The sequence below is a fragment of the Hippocampus guttulatus genome, chromosome 13 (assembly GCF_054856545.1).
Source record: "Hippocampus guttulatus isolate MCC_2025c chromosome 13, RoL_Hgut_1.0, whole genome shotgun sequence".
NCBI classification, from domain to species: domain Eukaryota; kingdom Metazoa; phylum Chordata; class Actinopteri; order Syngnathiformes; family Syngnathidae; genus Hippocampus; species Hippocampus guttulatus.
The window spans coordinates 9,248,495-9,270,064 of record NC_141273.1 but is presented as its reverse complement, the minus strand read 5'-3'; the positions used below and the strand labels follow the sequence as shown (position 1 = coordinate 9,270,064).

Sequence of the window (21,570 nt, the reverse complement as noted above, 5' to 3'; positions counted from 1 at the left end):
TGTCCTCAAGTATCTAGACATGAATACAACTCAACTATACCGATCTCGCGTGTTGCTGTTGAATAAAGATAAAATACGTATGTTGCCAGGAAACCATCAGTCGCTTTAATATTACGTCACTTCTGGAAGTAGCGTTTGACCGCAAACTACATTCGAGATCGTCTTTAACCTCCGATCGGTTTGAATAACGTTCAGGTGAATATTAAAATTGCCGCGCACCAAATAGAAATGTGCATATTTATCCAAATAATGACTCTCATTTAGATTTTAGACGACAAAGCATGCCGCTGCTGTACCCCATGTGTTTTGGTTACAAGATCGCCAGTGGCGTATTGTTTTTCAGTGTGCAGCATGTCAGACGTAGAATCAATCTCTGTGGACTATGAAATATTTGGAAGAGTCCAAGGGGTCTTTTTTCGGAAATATACACAGGTATGTTTTACTTTATCAACAGATTCACAAATGTATCGACATTCGACGTTTCGTCAAGAATGCACGATGACACACACACACGCACTCGCACACATAAATAAATATAAATAGAAATCTGACCGTGAACAATTTTCCTTACAAATATTTACCCTAATTATGAGTTGCAGTGGACCTGTTCAAAAGTCAGGTTTTGTGATATAAAAAAATCATGAGATAATACAAATGTTGTATGTTTGGGAGATTTCAAGTGTTTTTTTGCGTAATTTGAATTCTGAACAGTTCCAAATAGCATTCAGTGTTGCCACAAAACTTTAAAGCACAAGTGTCAAACCCAGTGGCGGTTCTGGGGGGGGGGGGGGGCCAACGGGGGCCAGTGCCCCTGTAGCACCGATTCTGGCCCCCCCTGTGGCCCCCCCCTCCGAGCGCAGATTACGCAGTCGTGCCGAGTCGCCGACGCGAAAGGTGGAACTAAAGTGCGTGATTTAACATTCTAGTCGGACCCTTTAGTGCGCTCCGCCACTTAAAAATGAGCGGGAAAATGAGAAGCAGTCCGCAGAGAAGGAAATGACCACGACACGAGTGCTATTTGCGTGTGTGTGCGTGTGTGTGCGTGTGTGCGCGGTGTGTGTGTGTGTGTGTGTGTGTGTGTGTGTGTAACTTTTTTAGTCTCCCTTTTTATTTTAATTTTTATTTAACAGGATCAGTATATAAGACATTGCCTTTTAAAATTTGGATGATTATATGCATGTAAAACATCTAGCTTCAGTGTATTTGCAATTTTTGTCCCCGGCAGGCTGGTACCATATCATCCCCTGCCTTGAATATTCTCAACAGATGGACACGGCGTATTGTTACGCTTGCAGACATTTTAGCCCTCCTAATACTGTTTTTTTCTCATCACTGTAATGTTATGACTACAATTTCAAAGTCTGAAGAAATAAAAAGTCAAATAAGATTTCGAATGTGTCTTTTTAGCCCTGGGTTGAATGTGCCCCCCCATCAAAACCCCTGGCCCCAGCCTGGCCCCCTCAGTGAAATTGATCCAGAACCGCCCCTGGTCAAACCCCGACACCTTATTCAAATGATCGCGATAGCAATGAGGTTCCTGCAGAGATTGCTGATGAGCTGAAAAGTAATGGGGGAAAAAAAATCTTGAAAAGATGTCAGTATTTTTAATTGAGTTACCGGTATACAGTATATGAATATCCACTGAAACTGCTGTTCGTGATTAATGACAGCATGACTTACGTGCACATTTATCAAGACGATAATAGTACAGTATTAATTGCATTTTCAAAAGTAATGTTCTGTGTGCATTGAAGTCACTGGTCATATTTTTTGACTGATCTGTTTGTGTGTCTGTTGAACTTTGCAGGCCCAGGCCAAGAAGCTTGGCCTTGTAGGTTGGGTCCAAAACACAGGTGCGGGAACTGTACAAGGGCAGCTGCAGGGCCCACGCAAAAAGGTGACAGAAATGCAACAATGGCTCAAATCTACTGGGAGTCCCAAGTCACAGATTACCAAGGCAGAGTTCAAGAATGAGAAAACTGTTGTCCGCCTTGAACACTCGTCTTTTGACATTGTAAAATGACTCGTACTTTATTATCCTACAAGCACTTATTTATTTTGTCTGTCCTTTCTTAATATTTGTTTAAGTGTGTTACTTATAATGTATTGAAAAATGCACAAAAATTCCTTTACATCTCGACAATGTGGAAATGCTTTCATAAATAAAGCAAAAATGAAAAATTTCCCATGTGAACTAGCAAATGCTCCATTTATTGGGCTATTTGAACACTCTTCCTGTACCTTTGCTGACATTCAAATTTGAATGGTTACAAATCAAATACAGTAGATCGATGTTATGCTGTATTTTAATGGCCATGATGGTAGTACTTGAAAAGTTAAGGTTTTTTTTTAGGTGGTCCTTGGCGTAAAAAGTTTGAGAACCCCTCTCTGGGCTGTGCTTTGAATAGGGGACATTGTGCCTGCTGGTAACAGCTAGTCTTTTATTCTAACAAAAAAAGAAAAAAAGGTCACCATTGGTGGGACATTATTATTTTTGAGGAACGTGGCAGAAATGATCATGAAAACATGTAAACAGTAGAAGATATTTACAGAAATAATTAGCATATTGATATGTTTATCCTTTTCCTGCCTCACTGTTCAAGCGCTATATCAACAAAGTTGAGCTGTTGAAAATCATTGTTTTTTATTCGAAGTCAAAATTATGTCTTCATATACTTTAAATTAATAATCCTAATGTGGGTAAATCTGTTATTTCTTGAGTGTGTATCGCCCGCCCCACTGCCATTTTTCATTCATTTTATTTTATTTTTCAAAGTCGCTCTCAGGTTCCGATCGGCACCAAAATGAAACCCGAGTACACATGACGTGCAGTAGGGGGCACCCTAGGATGAGGCCGTTGGTTCATTCCACAACACAGATGGCAGGCCGTTTTGTTTAGCTTCCGGTGCCAGCAGACTATCATTCGTGTTGACCGTAAACGACGACCGATATGTTGGTTTTAACCCGTCGTTTACTTTTTTCCTTACGCATTTCAATCACTAATTCGTGACAGCAGCGAGAATATCCCGCGGTCACGATATGAGGACTGTGGCGACGCTGAAACGTCACGTTTCCAAACAAGCGAAGATGTGCAACCGAAATGATTAAATGTCTGTCGGAAGAGATTCGGGTGAAACTTCGCTCCGGTGTCGCCGTGCCATCTCTTCAACAATGCGTCGAGGAGCTCATCCTCAACAGCCTCGACGCCGGAGCGACGTGTGTGAGCGTCCGGATGGACCTGGAGGCGTTCAAGGTGCAGGTTATCGACAACGGCGCTGGGATGAGCGCAGAGGACATGGCGTGTGTGGGCAACAGATACCACACCAGCAAATGTCACTCACTGAGCGACCTGGACGAGCTCAGGTACTATGGCTTCAGGGGTGAGGCCATTGCAAGTATAGTTGCTTTAGCCACACTTGTAGAAATCTCATCCCGGGCCAAAAACTCAGGCAGGACGCTCGTTCGGATCTTTAAGAATGGCAAAGGAATGGATGTGTTCGAAAAGGGCATTTGTCGACCAACTGCTGGAACCACAGTTATCATTTGCAACTTGTTCCACAACATGCCCGTGCGCAGGAAGAGGATGGACCTTGTCCTGGAAGGTGAGAGGGTCAGGTACCGGGTGGAGGCCATGTCCCTGATGCACCCCTCCGTGTCCTTCACCTTGAAGAATGACTGCATGGGAGCCATGATAGTGCAGCTCCCCAAAGCCAGAGACACCTACCACAGGTTTATCCAGATCCACAGCCTGACCCGAGCTCAGAAACTGGGCGAGATCCAGCACACGCATGCCCAGTTTGAGGTGACGGGTTACCTTGGCAGAGAGGGCCACTACAACAGTAGCTTGCAATTCTTGTATGTGAATGGCAGACTGCTTCTAAAGACACGCATACACACCCTGCTGAACTCGCTTCTACGTAGACTTAGCAGTCCAACCCAGAGGAATGACAGTCCAGAAAAACAGTCTGCCATCAGGAGCCCCAAGCAGAAACGCTGCCAAGACCTCCATGGAATATATGTCATGAATATAAAATGTTCCTATTTGGAGTATGATATTAGTCTTGAGCCTGCCAAAACCCTAATCGAGTTCAAAGATTGGGATGGTGTTTTGCTGTGCATAGAAGAGGCCGTAAAAGCTTTCCTGTGCAGGGAGAACTTGGTGCTCTCCCAAGATGACTTGCACGATGCGTCGCCAAGGTTGATGAAAGTCGACAGCGCTGCGCATGAAGTCAATAGTTCTGACCAGAGTGTCAGTACAAACTCCATTTGTACATCAGCGCCGACACTGGCATCGCAAAATGTTCATCGTAAACCCAAGACTCACGTTGCAGCTGATGTGCTTTCAACTGAAAATAAAGGACATGTTGATCTGACTAGACTGGACCTTGTTAACGATGCAAAAGAGTCAGAGACCGCATTTAGTAAAGCTGTGGACTTTGAAAAAGAGATCAGGTTGCCCCAAACAACTACAAACGTCCATTTATCAGTCAGTGAAACGACTCTCGTTCCGCAGGAAACCAGGGCAGAAGAAAAGACATTCAGAAAGATTCGTGTATCCTGTCCATTCATTCACAAATGTCTGCAGGAGGCTCCCCACAGCACCAGGACACAATTTCATCAGCAGCATTTAAAACGCAAAATCTGCCTTGACGCACACCATGATTCATCTTCACGAAGAATGCACAGAAGCTTTTCTCCCGCTGTCCCCGCAAAGGTTCCCAAAGTTGCGGCTAAGGGATCCGGATCGCTTGACGAGTTCAGAAGAATTTATGGAAAATCTGTAGAAGCAAAGCTTAGCTCTTTGGAGAGTCCTATTAATGCTCGACTACCTGAGCCAGACTTTGGAGAAGTTGGTGTTATTTCCCAGAACCAGCAACTGAAAAGTGACGTCACAGAAACCAAAGTGGACAAACCAGAAGGCCCTCAAAGCTCTGCTGCACCCTTAGCGTACACCACGCTAAAACGCACCTCAGAAAAACAATCTTTAGCTGGCAAACTTAACCAACTGAAACAAAATGGGACAAAAGACGCAGTCCCACCTAGTTGTGCTTCTCCACATAATTCCTCCGTCATTAGTACTAAAGGCTTTCAAGACGGCGTTAACAATGCCCGTGCTGAGCCCAGTGATGTCGGCACGACTGCAACATCTACTGACTGGCTCCATCACTTTGATACCGAAATGGGAAAAATGGTGTATGTCAACAAAGTGACTGGGCTGAGCAAATACGAGGAACCGTCAATGGAAGAAACACAGGCCCGCTGCACATCGGATGTCACCAACATAGCCGTTAGTGTCGTTTCTGAAACTGGTGAGTCACAAGCAATCATTGGAGCCCCAGTACAAAGTATCATTGTCTAGATTGAGAGAAAACAGATATGGTGAATATAAAAAGTCAACACACCCTTGTTCCAATGTTAAGTGTTTTTGATGAAAAAAAAAAAGGAAAATCAATACATTATTTCAAAATGTGAGACCTATACAAGTCAATTTTGAAGAGGCTGAGTAAAATTAAACACCCGAGATGTTCAGGCGCACCCTCTTAGAACTGGGGATGTGGTTGTGTTCAGAAGAAACCAATCACATTCAAGCAATGTTAAATAGGAGTTGGCAACACAAGCTATTGTTCAAAAATGAGCTTTCACAGTATCCAATGGCTCTCATTGTACAAAAGGATCACAATTTTCAAGAGATCAAATATAACAAGGAAAACAATGAAGATAATCAAGCGGAGACAAAATGACACAATACAGTACTGACAATGTGACATTAAAAAAAATTGGACATCCTCCCCAAACACTTCTTACTCAATTAAAAAAACTGGTCAGGGAGACTGCAGCATTGAAGGCAGTGCAGCAAATTCTGGCAAGTACTGACAGTTTAGTATGTGTAACAACAATCACCTGACTATTTAATATACCTGAACTATGGGGTGAGGCAGCAAGACCTGAAGCCTTATATAGAAATGTGATTACTGGAGGTACAGCATAAAACAAGAAAGCGACAAACAATGTAGAAGTTTCCACTGTATGACTGTGCCTGGTGCATCCTCTTTTGTGTATTATTATATTGCTGTATTACTGTAGGGATGGAATACAGGTGTTACCCGTTCCAGGCAGAGCAAGTGCTGCCCTTCTTGCCTAAAGCCAGAGGTGAAAGAGTGCTTCATGCAGGGAGAGATGACACAGGTACTGAACCACTGAAGGATCTGAGCAAAGGACCCATGCTCATATATTGTACAACATTAAATGTGCCTTTTTTTTTCCTCCCAGGTGACAATGTCGAGACCTGCAACTCACTTCTGTCTTTGTACTCAAACTGGAACAACCCTGTGTTTGTGCGTCCTCCAGAGGTAAACTGGTCTCTCGTGCTTCTCCAGGATTGGCTTTTTATATATGTCCACCGTACAAATTCAGATTTCGTGATTTTTTAAATTTTTTTATTTATTTTTATGTTGGTGTCGTGATAAAAGGTGGGTGTGGACATCTCAAGTGGGCAAGCTGGTGGTCTCGCTGTAAAGATCCACAACATCCTGTTTCCGTACCGCTTCTCGAAGGCCATGATACACTCTATGAAGGTAAGACTCACTAAAGGACTATCTGAGAGGAGCTATTTTTACACAGACGCTTTATCCACAATTTCAAAGAGTTCTCAAGTGTCTTAAAAAAGTCTCTGTCGAAATACACGAAGGATAAAGAATGAAGCAAACTCAATATGCCCTTGTGTTAATATTGCACCTTGTGTGTCTCATGCAATTGCAGAGTATAATTTTTGTTACCATGACAGCCGGGTGCATGCATATATCTTGAGCAATTTTTCCCCCACCATAAAAGAATGAAAACCAAAGAGTAACAAATATAGCCCTGATTTATCGTGTCATTAGAGACATCAGGAGACCTGAGATTTCCTCCACAGCATGAGACAGTTCTTGAAAAGTCTTAAAAGGCATTGAATCCACAAATCTAAAAAGTCATTCAAAATGTTTACACATGATAAGTAGGATTTTATGATGGTCAACAATTTTAGATCTTAAAGTAACATTCTGTGGGGCGAGGGGACTAATTTACTGAATGAATATTTTTGAGCCCTCCACCTTCCTCCCTGTCCACAACTTTACTGAATGAATATGGGCTAGTTGTCACAAGCAAATTCTGGCGACACTGTTAGCTCACAGTAGCATGTGCTAACACTGCAGCTCTGCTTACCTGTTGGGTTTGACATGCTTTCATGTAGTCTGGCGCCAAACTCCGGCTGTTGCTTGTTACTGGCAGTTGCTGGATCCCGTTCAGCCATGGGCCGAGAAACTCTGTGGCAGTTATTGAAATTGTTGTTTTCTGTCTTGAAAAGTGAGGCAGGAATGCAGAATGGCGCGCTCACAGACACGATTTCACCAGTGCAGCCAAGTCAATTTTAGTAACATGTCCCCTTTAAATATTACAGCAAGCAACTTGATTTCCAATTGCAGGTGATCAATCAAGTTGATAACAAGTTTCTTGCGTGCCTTATCAATACAACTGACGATACGGAAAGTGAAGGTATGGAAGATCATTTGATCTTGTTGCTCTTTGTTGTTTTCCTTCTTCTCATATTCATTGGTTTTTAAACCACAGGGAATCTTTTAGTACTGTTGGACCAACACGCTGCACATGAGAGAGTCCGTCTTGAAAACCTAATAGCAGGTACAGAACAAGACAAACAATGCAGTCAGTATACTGTGGGTATTAGTTAAGAGATACTCTTCCAATGCTGCACTGAAAGCACAGTGTACCATTCCAGATTCCTTTGAAGAGGACCCAAACGCACCCGGCGAGAGGCGTCTCTGTTCATCCACTATTTTACCGCCTCTGCACATCTGTGTGACAGAAGAGGAACAAAGGCTGCTCAGGTGTATATTACTACATGTCCAACACAACAAGGAACACTTTATTAAGTACCCTAGCACACCCCCACCCATTGATTCATCTCCCAGGTTTACGCTCTCAAGTATGTTTTATTACAAACTCATATTAGTGTCATGCAGGATTGTGCCAGTGTCATCGGTGAATTGTAGATTAAACAAACTTTGAATGAGAATAATTTTGTAATAAATAAATAAAAATTGAAACTGCTCTGATCGCAAGCTGCCATCGCAGACTATTGACCAGTGATGCAGGTCACGCGCCACTGTAGGTTAAAGGTGAAATGCTTTTTGACAGGCACGTAAACACACAAATCTCCCCCCCCCCCCCCCCAACACCCCTCGCCATCAACTTGGGAGCAGTCCGCGGGCTACCGGTCGATCGCGATCGACTGGTTGGGCACCCCTGCTATTGATGAAATGAATATGTAACAAGCAACTTGCTCTGTTCTCAACCAGGTCTCGTCAGATTCATTTGCGGAGCTTGGGCTTGGAAGTGACATTCACACCGAAGCAGGATGACCAGGTGCTCGTAGGCAAGGTGCCCGTTTGTTTGGTGGAAAAAGAAAATAACGAGCTTCGGCGGAAAAGGCCATCTGTTATCAAGCGCTTTGTTGAGGTGAAAATTTGTTAAAAAATCAAATAATTGAGATGAGCGCCTCTCAATGTTATGTGTGATTTTAAATTTTTTTTTCCCAGGATTACCTTCAAGAGCTGATCGAGGTAAGATTGAAGCGTCCATGCTTGGTTAAAATATTAAAAGTACCGGTACTGCTGAACTCTCCAAAGTTGAAGTGATGATTCCAAATGAAGTGGCGGTTTTGTGCTTTCACTACCTCGTTTCTGGAATTGTTCAGAATGCATTTCACCCTGACTATATGTTTAAATTTAAACAGGGGTGTGTAGACTTTGTGTAAGAGGTCCCACTGTATTGTTTTTGTTAGTTACTTCGTTCCACTGGTACAGTGAAAGGGTCTCTACCGCTCACGGTGCTGAAAGTCCTCGCCTCGCTAGCGTGTCACGGTAAGGTCAAACGACTCATCATCAACATCATTCCACACCATCATCATTTATTTGGCTTCAAGTGTCATAATTGAAAAGCGACACATTCCAACAGGCGCCATCAAATTCAACGACAGTCTGAATCGAGACGAGTGCCACAGCTTGGTTGCGTCCTTGTCATCCTGCCAGCTGCCCTTCCAGTGCGCCCACGGCCGCCCGTCCATTGCTCCGCTCGTCGACGTTGTTCATTTGGAGCCCAACCAGAGGGTACTGGAATGCTTTAGTGCTCTTAAAAAGTGTGCACACGGTTGACGATGACAAAGCCTTCTTGTCCTCCACAGGAACCTCAGAAACCCAACCTTGGAAAATTAAGAAGGATGTACAAAGCATGGGTACTGTATGGGAATAGATAATTTTGTGGCAACCTCATGAAATAGTTTTTTTTTTTTTTTAAATAAAATGATCTTTTCATATAAATGTCTGGAGTAGATCTTTTTTCATAGTTTGGCTGGTCCTGTGACTCCGACTTGGGTGCATCTTTTATATCTTCAAATTTGAGCAAAATTAGACAACATCTCCCAGTCGTGTTGATGACAGCGAATGACTTCCGGTTGGATTTGTAACATGTCACCACAAACTGCAACCACTGTAACAGGGTCAGAGCTACATCGTGGCCATCACAGGGGAAAATATTGAAACTTGTTACCTTCTTGCCATTTTCACATGGATGCAGTATTCTTCGTTTCCTTGATATTCTACCACCACATTTATATTGACGGTGTATTTAAAGACCAAGGTTACAAATTATCTGACTGCAAATTCTTTAAAGAACCAGTCTTAGATAAGTAAAGAATATTTGATTTGATAAAACTCTGACAGTGAATGTTATGATAAACAATGACTTCTCAGTTACAGAGGCGGTTCGGAGCATGCAAATGGACATGAGCACACATATGCACACTTAAGGCCACTCTTTAGTGAGATGTGCAATCTCACAGAAAAAAAATTCTCGTGACGCCCCTGCAATGTATTATCCATATTTTGAAATGAATAACCTCCTTATCATTTTTATTTACCTGAGAATGTCTGGAAACGTTATGGTGTAATCAATACTGTGTATATTAATCATGCTACAACAAGTAGGCTGATCTAGTTTGAAATAGTCCATTTTGGGTACCTACACAATATAGACCCCAACAGTATGGCTCAGTAGCCCACGCTAAACTGGTCTGTTGTTACTTACAAACACTGACCTTGTTTATTTCCTGGCCACACATACAACATGTGTCACCACTCACACGTCCAAAATCCATTAAATGTCTGCCAAATTCTACCGAGAAAGAATTCATCAGTCTCTGTCCTTGTGGAGGAGGAGGATGCTCGTCTCCTCCTGTCCTCCAGTCACGTGACTCCTTCGCCCTCACGTTTTTATCCTCACCTCAGAACAAATATTATGACGTCTCACGTACGAGTATTTTTCATTCATAACAAAATAACACACGGCCAGTTGACTGTCAAACGATGTGATTTTTTTTTAAATCGTGTCGTATAAATAAAAATGAAGGCTGATAAAGGTGGGAATTGAATGAACAAACGCACCCAATGACACAGCTGAGGAAATATATGGTCACGTGTGTATTAATAACACATACACACACACACGTATGACAAAGATGGCATTTGGCTGACATCTAGAATAGGCAAAATCATCAATTGCAGACGTATGATGAAGAATTTAAGGCAAAGCTCCAACGACAAAAACATGGGAGCCTTTGTTTGTTCTCAGTCAGAACCCCCCGCACCCCTGACAATGGTACAGTCCCGGTTCATTCATAAAATTGTAGCAGGGCTCTAAAGGAGGGGCTTCCATCCAGCTCGTCCAGTTACCAGGTAGACTTTATACCTGGACGACTGAATCTCGGCAGGCTCCCTGTAAGCCTTTTCTTCTTCTATTTAAAAAAATATATAAGTCGATTCTTTTTGTGTCTCTTCGTGATGCTTCGTAAAGAGATGACGCCTGAGTTGGAAGCGGTGTCGCCCACCTGCCGGGCGGACTCTCCCGCCGGGACAAGGTGCCAGGAGACGGCCGAGGAGGCGAACTCGCCTGCCTCCTCTTCATCCTCCTCTTCCTTGGGGAGCAATGCAAAGGTATGAATGGGTCTTGATCGAGCATTCAACACACAGACCGTTTCTATTCGCCGTTTTAACTTGTGGCACAAATTCTAAATTGGATTATTTCATTTTAGACACATTTTAATATTTGTTATTTTCTTCTGTGACCTTAGCGGTGCGTGGGAAACTGTGAGTCGTGATTTTCTTTCTTTCGTCTTTTTATTTTGGTGCGTGCTCCCAAGCTGTGGGCCAGATGTGAGCGTGTCGATGCAGAGGTTCATTGAGAAATATAAATCCATTCAGGAGACTCCACAGCATCCCTGCGTCAGCGCTGACGTCATTAGCAGTGATAAAGTCATATATTGATCGGGGGAGAGGGCTATTTCTGTTTGGCTACATGTCAAGGAACGGTAGTCCACATTATGCAGTCGGATGCATGCAAGCGTCTATCCCAAATGGATCAATATATTTCATGATTGATTATTTCTATTTATTTTCCCACTCAAGACATCTCCTCAGAAATCGTGTCCATATTTCCATTTCTTTCAATTTACACTGTCAGATCCATGTAAGCATGTAAAAGGCATTTTTAAAAAATCTCATTAGTGAATATTTCAATTTATTTTTCCACCTCAGGACGTCTGCCAAGACACTGCGTTTATTCCGACCGTCACTGCAATCTCCTCCAGCCCTGATTTCCAATGGATGGTCCAGCCTACAATCATTACATCTGTCTCCCCGTCTCCGGGTTGCGAGCGAGCCAATCAGCCGCAGAGCTCTCGCAAGGCAACACCCATCAGAGAGAGCAGGAATAAGGGAAAGAATGCAGCGAGGAAGGCAAAAGCAGAGCAGGTATCGGGTAACTCACAGCATGCAATGCACATTTACAGTGAATAACTCGTGCACGGCATTGTGCGTGCCCTTCCTTATCGACACTGCATTTATATTCAGGTCACAGCAAGTCTGCAACAATGGCCTATTTTTAGACGCATGGCCACGAAACATGTTGCCGTTCTCTAGAGGCTGCATTAATTGGCAGTGAGATGTATAGCAGACATCTGAGGATGAGATGGGCCGGATTCTTGGAGGTTCTCACTCAATTGTTCTTTGTGCCAGCTCTCTCCGGAAGAGGAGGAGAAGAAGAGGATCAGGAGGGAGAGGAATAAAATGGCTGCTGCCAAGTGTCGCAACCGACGGAGGGAACTGACGGATACGCTGCAAGCTGTAAGTAAACAAGGGATGCGTTTGCTCAGCTGTCATTCGGACCCACTCATGTGTGAACGTGGTTGCTCTGTATCCCGAAAAGGAGACGGATAAGCTAGAGGAAGAAAATGCATCCTTGGAGACAGAAATTGCCAACCTCCTCAAAGAGAAAGAGCGCCTGGAATTCATCCTGGCCACGCATAAACCGGCGTGCCAAATGTCCGAGGGCATGGAGTGTGTGTTCCTTGAGTCTGCCGGATCCCCAGAAATTCCGCCAAGTCCGGAGGAGGATCAGCTCCCAGACGACGACATTCAGGAAGCTCCTTCGCTCCAAGACATGGACATCCCCAGCGATCCGTCCACAGCCATCTCGGGGAACTCCAACATCCTGTTGTGCGCCAGCGCCGAAATCAACATCTGCGATCTGGAGCCCTCTCTGGACATCAAAGGGGGGCTCCTGGACGCTATGCTGCCCACTTTGGAGGACAAGCCGCCCACTGAGACGGCCCGGTCTGTTCCGGACATCGATCTGAGCGGCTCCCTTGGGGTCTCAGACTGGGAGACCCTGTACAAGTCTGTCTCCAGCGACCTGGAGCCCCTCACTACTCCTGTGGTGACCTCCACCCCAACCTGCAGCAGCTACCTGTCGGTGTTCACCTTCTCCAGTCCTGAGCTGGACTTGCTCACAGAGGGACTCGACAGCCATAAAGGAGGAGGGGGAGGAGGAAAAGCCGAATCTGTCGATCATCTCAACTCCCCAACATTGCTGGCCTTGTAAAGGTGTGCTATTTGTTTCTCTCTCTCTCTCTTGCAGGTTTCGGAATTCAGATACAAGAAGTGAGCAACTTGCACAAGCCACTGTGTGTAAGCAGGAATAGTTTGAGGATGACTACATTCAAGAAAGACACATAGCCAACTGTGTAATGACGTAGCATGCCGTTCACTTTGACACGAGCGAGCTCTCCATTGAAATGCATGCGGAGAAGTTTCCAGATAATTTTCCAAACTAAATATACTGTACAGCATATCTCTCAGTACAGTATATGATCTGTTTAGATCTAGGATGTAATGTGGAATTTAACTTGTCTGTATGGTTTCGTGTTTTGGTGTCCCGATCGCTATTGATGCCGTAATCACACACATTCATCCATGCTTACCTCAATGTCATCAACTGTGGTTTTGACCTCATTGTTGAGAAAGTTTTCCATGAAAACATCCAGTCCTATATACTATAATATATATCTATCAAGATGTAACTTATGATTTATTTTTCTACCTGTCAGATTTTGTTAAAGGATGAAGAGATTGAGCATTGAGTGCTTATCTATGCTGCTGAATAATAATACAAATAAATTGACTCTGAGTTGCATGTTATTGTGTTATAATTTGTGATGAGCAATGCTAAAAAGAATATGTGGCTTGCACTATACCATAATGTATATAAAAATTCACCTGCACTTCATTATGTATTTTCAGTTGATTTCAGTGCAGGCAGCATAGGTTCGGTCCCACTCGGGGGGATGTGAATGTGAGAGTAAATGGTTGTTTGTCTTTGTACTGTATGTGCCCTGCGACTGACTGGCAGCCAGTCCAGGGGGTAGTCCACCTTTCGTCTAAAGTCAGTGATTGTATGCTCGAGCTCACTGCGACCAAGAGATATAGGAATTCAATGAATGGGTGAATGAAAAAAAACTACATTTGCACAGGAATGAGATGAAAGTCTGATATTTGGGTAGCTATGTGCACCCTCCAAGTTGTCTTTACATGATTTCTGTCTTCTTGATTTCACACTTGCAAAAGTAATCACAATACACCTCAGCAAAAGTACAGATATTTGTCTGGAAAAAAAACTTTTTTTTGCCTTAAAAGTAGACTCTGAAATTGACATTACACTACAACTACAAGAGTAAAAAAAAAATTATGTTTACTGTCAATTATATGCAATACCCGTTTTTTTAAAGATATGCTGAAAGATATAACGAGTCAGTGGACAAACGAACTTGGCAGAAACAAACACAAGTACACACTATACTTAAATAATAGGTACAATAACGCAATATTTCCCATCGTTGAGTACTGTGGTGTAGGCTCCACGGTGGTTGATTGGAGGAGTGTGAGATTTTTTTTACATCCCTGTTGCTGACATTGGCCTCCTCATTTCCGCATTCCCGAATCCTCCCCAGATGGGGATCACGTTTAGAGTCGGGCTGATGCAACGGTTTCCACTTTATAAAATCTACACTCGACCCACGGCCGACCAGAAGAAAGGACATTTGATCCAACTGGGCTCCAAGTCAGGTTAGTGAACATGGTGGAAGGACTAGTTTGTTTAAAAAAAAAGTGCTCTCTCAGCTCGCTTTCGGGTTGAACCTCTGTTGTAGGCTGCCATTATTATTCTCGTCATTTCAAATATCGAGCGGTGGTTCATCGCCCCACGAACATCTCGTGTATTTTTACACCCAAACATACCTTTCGTGTTGGACCCTTGCACTGATTTTTTTTTTAACGTACAGGGTTGACTTTGCAACATTTGATCGGTGCTGCTGTCCTCTTACGAAAAAACAGCGTTGCGTAAAATCACGAAGACCGCATTCAAGGGCTAAAAAAGAAAGAAAAAGAAAACTTCCGCTTTCAACTAGTCTAATAAGCACTTGGCTCCAGGCAGTCGGTGGTCCACTTTCGGCCCACGTGAGAGTATCACCTCCCATGACAGCCTATTCAAGTGATTACACTACAATAACGTCAGTGTAAACTCAAGTAAGACTACAACTACATTTGCTTGCCGGGTTTGTTGTGTCTTAGCAGAGATGGAGTGTTGAGTCATTGTGGCTTGGACTCGAGTTGACTCGAGTCGCACTTTTGATGACCTGAGACATGATGACTTAACAGACTGAGCCTTCTCTTCATTTTCTATGTTCAGTTTAAAGATAAATTATATTAGCACATTACACGCGGCAACTGGTAAAAAGGAACTTGCTTATTGAGTTGAGTTGAAGAGTCATACTACAGTATATTTTTGGGGGGCAAGTTGAAGTTGTGTAAAACAAGTTTTGGTTGTCAGATATTCAACCACATGGTAATTATTGTGATATGTGTTGAATTGGAGTGATTTATCTGAAGAGTTGTTATACATACATACATTCGATCTTATTTGGGCAAATTGACTTGGGTCTTGCTTGAGGTTTGAAGATTACGACTTGAGAATTAAGACTTACACATGTGTGACTTGATTCCATCTCTGCTACTTGGCAGAGGTGGTAGAAGTAATCACATTCTGTACTCAAGTGTACTCGAAGTACAGAAGCTTAGATGCTTGTTTACAGACCGGATGTGTGGCTACAGAGTGAGGCAGCTACACTTCTTCCCTTCTAATACGTTACGGGTTGGAAACCCTAAAAATCACCTTGTGCTGTTTTTTTTTTCAGTAGAATACATTTACATACAACAATTTAAAAACAAAAGTGTAAAAATGGTAGTTTGCATAGTCCTTTGGTTTCTGTTAATTCTCCTCTTTTAGTATGATGTATATACAGACTGAAACCAATGAAGGCTTTATACTTACTTCTGCCCGCACATCTATTATGAAAATTTGCATGGATAGTTTTGAGCAGAAGTAATGCTTGTCTTTATCAGGGTCACAGGTGAAATAACCCTAACCCAGAATTGTAGTTTCTTTTTAAGAAAGTAATTTGCCGAAAATGTAAAGGCTACAGAACTAAAACTTTCAAGTTACAAAAAAAATGTACGTAGATAACAAGCTATTTCTCTGCTTTTTTTGTCATGCTAAGGTTACCTACTTTGTATTTCCGAGCCGGTGACCTTAGATGCTCTTTCTTGGGGGCATCACGTGGTCTTGGAATTTCCTGTGCCTTTGCCACTTTATTGTGCTCATACTTACCTTTCCCATTGTCTATGGATATATAGAAATATCCGCTTTCTGCAGAAAACACTCTGTTGGGAAATGGTGCAACATGATCTGCTTTGCGCAAACACACTACTGCAAGTGTCATCGCTTGTATTTTATTCATTTCTTTACATGTTACAAAACAAGAGAAGATAAGATAACCTTTATTTGTCCCAAACTGGGGAAATTTGCAGTCTACAGCAGCAGAATTTGGAGCGGAGGGGGGTAGAAAAGAAAAAACAAAGTGTTGCATGCACAAGTAAATGTTTCAGAAAAGAACCATACACAGTATAGAATGCAATATAAATATTAGATATAGATATAAGCATATATGCAACTGCATATATGCAGCATAAGATGGCTATGTTTTTTACAAAACAACACCCTGTTACAAAAGGACACAGCAGAATAATTTGGACTGCCATGTTCTGCTCCCCTGACATGAAGTCCAGAAAGATAATCAATAAACATTTCTTGGTAGAAGCTATCTTTAGTTCTCCTTGGAGTCAAGCATAAGGAATTTGTTGACATCTGCTTGGTCATTTGTCGAGCAATTGACATAACTTCTTGGAATTGGTAAATTGCATTTGTTCCAGGAAAAAAAAAAAGCTAAATAAATAACAACATATTCGAAGAAACAGAGTGCTAATTCATAAGACCAATTTGATGCAATGTTATGGAATGAGGCAACCTCTGAGTATGTCTGCCATTGTGCGCCTCCCTAGCTGTGGCCACGGCCGAGTGTGATAACATGCCAGGACAAATTCCGGATCCTTCGGTGACAGCAGGTTCCCTGCCCAGTCTGGGCCCTCTGGCTGGCATTTCGGCCACCACGCTGACCGACACGTTCAAGTTTGGTGAGCTCCATGAGTTCAAGGCGATGCTGTCGCCCCTGCACTTCATCGGCGGCCTGGGAAAGAGGCCTCTTGTCATCAAAACAGAGGTACTGTGTGTCCACGAGAGAATAACACTTAACACCGAACACTTTTTACACAATGCTGCAAGTCGGGGTGGAACAAAAAACGTATTAAATCGAAGAATCAGTTTTGATTTGACGAATTGAATCGAATCGTTCCGGTTTCAAATCATTGCCTCCTTGAATCATATCGCACCCCAATATACATATTGAAGCGTCTTTTGAGAGATGCACACCAGATGATTTGACGTTTCTGATGATTTGTTGTTTCTTTGAATTTAATTACCTAGGAGAGTTTCTACTGGTTAGCATGTGTGTGTGCATTTCAGTAGTAGGTTGTTTAAGTGCTTAAATTATTTGCGTCACGGTGATCAACTGGTTAGCACGTCCGGCACACAGTGCAGAGGTCCAGGGTTCGATTCCGGGCTTCAGCCTTCCTGAGTGGAGTTTGCATGTTTTCCTTGTGCCTGCGTGGGTTTTCTCCGGGTACTCTGGTTTCCTCCCACGTTCCAAAAACATGCATTGCAGGGTAATGAAACACTCCAAATTGCTCCTGGGTGTGAGTTTGAGCGCATTGTTCGTCTATGTGTGCCCTGCCATTGGCTTTCAACCAGTTCAGGGTGTACACCGTCTACTGCTCAAAGACGGCTGGGATAGGCTCCAGCGCACCTGTAAGGATGTAAGGGTTTGGATAATGGATGGGTGGAGTTAATTTATTTCAGGAGGTTTATTGAAAAAAAAAAATTACCTGTTCAGGACACATCGAGACTGATTTTGTATTCTAATGCACAAAACCTTCGAAGGACTATTACTTTGTACCCTTTATAATACTAATAACAGTAGATTCAGGAACTTTGAGCTTAAAAGGGACTGTATATTGCAAAGCTTTTGAAGCGTAATGTTATTCCAATGTGCACTTACAGAAGGAAAATGGTTGTCCCCAACATTTGTGCATACCCTTTCTCCTTTTAGAGGGATGACGAGGACGATAGAAGGAAACGAAGGCGAGAGAAAAACAAGGTGGCTGCAGCACGATGTCGAAACAAGAAGAAAGAGAGGACGGATTATCTACAAAAGGTGGCATCTTTTTTTTATTTTTATTCAGTCTTCCGTCCTTATCCTCAGCTTGCTCCTTGGATCCCTTTTCATAACGTTTGCACCAATAGGCACCAGTGTATTTCTGGGTGGCGAAAATTGATTGACTCCAGTTCATTTAAACTGAAAATGATGACAAAAAGGTTCCTGTTTAAATAAATTGAGTCGATGTTGTAGATACACTCTCAGATGAACGTTACTGTCAAACTAAACATAAAACAGAGAATTCCCGCTCGTGTATAAGTCAAGATGGCGCCCGAGTAGGCAGCCGTCAGCAAGTGCTCTCATGAGCCTTGCTTTTTTTGTTGTTTTTGTGTTTGTTTTGTCACTTTGTGTTTGTTGTTACGTCGTGTGGACCTGATGTGGACTTTTTTCAGCATTTTTTGGCCACGACATTCATCAAGGAGGAGACTGTGCTTGGTGGTTGCGCCTTCTCGGCAGCATGGGTATACCAGCACTGTTTTTGACTGGGAGGAATGTCGGCGCCATTTGACTGTCGTTGCTGGACAGTCCCGTGGCGCTTGTGTCTTGCGCCTGTAATGGGCAGCATTTTTCACAGCCCCGCTTTGTTTAGCGGGGGGGATCGGTGCTGTTGAACGGTCTGCGGTTGGATGGATGTAAGGCTTGAGGAGCCGACGATGAGAAGAAAGGAGCGTTGGAACTGGGAGTCGCGGCTTGGAGTTTGAAGCGGATTACGTGGGATAGGAGAAGTGAACTAATCTCTTTTCGTCAATGGACGCTACAGCTTCGTGTTTGCTTTCAAAACTTAGCTTGGAGCAGACGTGTGCACATTTTCAGCATGACGTCTCTGATCCACTGGTGAAAGGACACTTTGATCCTCTCCTCTTTCATCTATAACTGCTTCAGACAAAGTGTATGCAGAAAAGTGCTGAAGATTGCACGACTGTCTGTGTCCTATGTGTTGTGTTGTGTTCTTTTTGTTATTTTGACTTCAAAATGGCGCCGCGAGAGTGGCTGCCTTTCCAGCAGCTCCTATATTTTGTTGTTCTACTTCTTCCTTTCATAACTTTGCTGCTGTGAATTGGGAATTTCTCCATTGCGAGACTAATAAAGGTTTTCTTATCTTATCTTATCTTATCTTATATAAAACAACCATATAACATCCGCTACCTTAATGCTAACACGCAATGGGAAACTCTCCAGGCACACGGGCTAAAAATTAACACCCGTTCAGCGGTATTGTTAACCTTTTAGATAACGGGACACTGAACTGGACACTGATCACAAAGGGTGCCGCCGCATATAACATAACAATATTCAGATGCCTATATTCTTTATCCTCTACAAATATCATTTTATATTACTGCGATAATGAGAGACTGAGAGCAGAGCTGATTCTCCGGTACAGTTCTGTTATCCGTACGGCCACTGCTGTATACAAACAGAGCCTGGCCAATGGGCTCGACAGTCCCCATCTTTCAGCCCAGCCTGCGTGAAGCACGCCATGCAACAGTACACGCATGCGCGTTTCTTTCCTATGCTTTATATCAGCAGAATTTCCTCATAAAAATTGTTCTACATATTTGGAAGGCGATCTTGCCGCTGGTTTACTTATTTTTCCGATGTAAACAAATGGGCCGGGGCTGAGGGGTCATAAAGGGCGGTGAACAGCCATACTGGGAGAAGATTGATGCCCACGTGTGTTTCAAGCATTATTTTATTCAGGAAGACCTTGAACGAATAGCGAATTTTGATAGTATTCTTTTGAGTGACCCTACAAGAAGTAAATTATTGGTACAATCACTTTAAAAAATAAAATATCAATTGAACAGCACTTTCCTTGCACTGATCTGAGAAACGTGCTCCTGTGCGGAAGGGACCGACACAGTTGGGTGTGCCGGTCATAAATTTAAAATATACCCTATCTGCTCAGACCATTGTGTTCAATATTCCCCAGATGACTTTGAAGGAATCTGTTCGAAGAATTGGAGTGCAGGACGATCGAGATTAATAACTTTATTAGCTTTGTCCACACCTTTTATGAAATGGGTGAAATAATAGTTGCTTCTTGTGGGCAAACATAAAAAGCATCGCACAAGGGGGTTATGTGGTGACCAATGGGCAATTGAAACAAAATATGTCGTAGCTAAACTAACTCCTATGCCTTGTCTAACTATTTTTATTAATTGTTTCTTACTAACATCAGCGAGACTAGGAAATGTCATTCGGTTTCCAACCATCCGGGTGATGCATTCTCTGCCCATAGGCATGCAGGGAAATCGGTGGAGCTTCACACCTTTGCTGCCTCGCTTGTAACATTCTAGTACCGGTATTTTTTCAGTGTCCTGTTGATATGCAAATGACTCATTTGGAAGCAATTTACCCCATGTAACATCTTTATGATTATCACTTCACACATTTTTGCCAGAAAAATAGGCTGAAATCATTATTCAAGTTCACCAGTCACTCCGTTTTGGTCTCCTCATGACCTGCCACTCTGACCCTTAACTTCCTGCCTTCCTTCTCCCACAGGAGTCGGAAAGATTAGCGATGTTAAACTCGGGCCTGAAAGCCCAAATCGAGGAGCTGAAAATTGAACGCCAGCAGCTGATCCACATGCTTAACCGCCATCGCCCCACCTGCATCGTCCGGACGGACAGCGTCCAGACGCCCGAGAGCGAGGTCAACCCGCTGCTGCAGCAGCAGCTGGAGACCGAGTGAAGTCGCACTGATGTTCTGCAGTAACACGAGACAACGACCAGCACTTGGCTATAAGCCGTAAGATGGGGGAGAAGCAGCTGAACCGACAGAATGTTGCGCCACAAGATGTGAATTAGTCACGAGTGTGGCACTTAAAACAAACTATTGTTTAAACTCTCTCCTTTGTTACTTTGTTACCCGAGCCCTGAGCATCTGTGGTGTTATTTTTGGTCGGCAGCAAGTGACAAAATGGTCACCCCCTGAGAAGGATTAAAAACTGGTGAATTTTGCTGGTTAATTCATATTCTACAAACACGATATTAATCAGGAGGCAATGTTTAGACTAGTGGGGGCGCATAGGACATATTGTCAAAGAAAACGTTTGAGTTTACTTCCCCTTTATCTCCAGTTCAATGTACTAAATACATTTAGTAGCTTGTCTTGTCTGTAATCTCTCGCCCATATTTTGACGCAGGCGTCATTTATTCATGTATTTTACATATTAAATATGTACTGTTGACATTGTATCGTATATAGACTATGGCTGTTACCAACATTTTGTATGTATAATTTTGTACTTTTTTATGATAATGAAGTGAAATGCAATTTGTATCGTTTCAAGAAATACTTTTTTTTTTTTTTTTTTTAATGGTTGTTTATTCTGCTTGGTGAATGTATTGGTCTCCTTGTGGCAGACACTTACATCGAGTGACTGGATAGAGGAAGACCCAACCACCCAGACTCACTATTCTTATTTTTAAGAATAAAATGACACATATTGT

At 42.9% G+C, this 21,570-nt stretch overlaps 4 protein-coding genes across 7 annotated transcripts; all 4 read left to right on the top strand.

Moving 5' to 3' along the window:
* Positions 1-121: 121 nt before the first annotated feature.
* On the top strand, positions 122-2,184 carry acyp1 (acylphosphatase 1, erythrocyte (common) type). Of its 2 annotated transcripts, none has more exons than XM_086127496.1 (3): positions 122-195; positions 344-432; positions 1,808-2,184. In XM_086127496.1, the coding sequence occupies exons 2-3, from the start codon at positions 352-354 to the stop codon at positions 2,021-2,023; spliced, it is 297 nt and encodes a 98-aa protein (XP_085983622.1). In that variant the 5' UTR covers positions 122-195; positions 344-351; the 3' UTR covers positions 2,024-2,184. The 2 variants fall into 2 exon arrangements, with proteins under 2 accessions (XP_085983622.1, XP_085983621.1); XM_086127495.1 differs by having other exon boundaries at positions 265-432.
* A 733-nt stretch (positions 2,185-2,917) lies between these two features.
* Positions 2,918-9,388, top strand: mlh3 (mutL homolog 3 (E. coli)). 2 transcript variants are annotated; one of them, XM_086128027.1, is made up of 12 exons: positions 2,918-5,309; positions 6,085-6,186; positions 6,271-6,350; positions 6,471-6,575; positions 7,464-7,533; positions 7,609-7,677; positions 7,775-7,883; positions 8,355-8,514; positions 8,595-8,618; positions 8,840-8,918; positions 9,013-9,164; positions 9,239-9,388. In XM_086128027.1, exons 1-12 carry the CDS (start codon positions 3,101-3,103, stop codon positions 9,308-9,310), a joined length of 3,231 nt encoding a protein of 1,076 aa, XP_085984153.1. In that variant the 5' UTR covers positions 2,918-3,100; the 3' UTR covers positions 9,311-9,388. The 2 variants fall into 2 exon arrangements, 1 of the variants encoding a protein (XP_085984153.1); XR_015102715.1 differs by lacking the exons at positions 8,595-8,618; positions 8,840-8,918; positions 9,013-9,164; positions 9,239-9,388 and having other exon boundaries at positions 7,762-7,883; positions 8,355-8,402.
* Positions 9,389-10,762: 1,374 nt separating this feature from the next.
* On the top strand, positions 10,763-13,581 carry fosaa (Fos proto-oncogene, AP-1 transcription factor subunit a). 2 transcript variants are annotated; one of them, XM_086128166.1, is made up of 5 exons: positions 10,933-11,045; positions 11,183-11,198; positions 11,646-11,861; positions 12,126-12,233; positions 12,316-13,581. In XM_086128166.1, exons 1-5 carry the CDS (start codon positions 11,038-11,040, stop codon positions 12,988-12,990), a joined length of 1,023 nt encoding a protein of 340 aa, XP_085984292.1. In that variant the 5' UTR covers positions 10,933-11,037; the 3' UTR covers positions 12,991-13,581. The 2 variants fall into 2 exon arrangements, with proteins under 2 accessions (XP_085984291.1, XP_085984292.1); XM_086128165.1 differs by lacking the exon at positions 11,183-11,198 and having other exon boundaries at positions 10,763-11,045.
* A 797-nt stretch (positions 13,582-14,378) lies between these two features.
* LOC147196214 (jun dimerization protein 2-like) lies at positions 14,379-21,398 on the top strand. Its single transcript, XM_086128058.1, has 4 exons — positions 14,379-14,510; positions 16,842-17,059; positions 18,005-18,109; positions 20,621-21,398. The coding sequence occupies exons 1-4, from the start codon at positions 14,396-14,398 to the stop codon at positions 20,807-20,809; spliced, it is 627 nt and encodes a 208-aa protein (XP_085984184.1). The 5' UTR covers positions 14,379-14,395; the 3' UTR covers positions 20,810-21,398.
* The last annotated feature ends 172 nt before the right edge of the window (positions 21,399-21,570 follow it).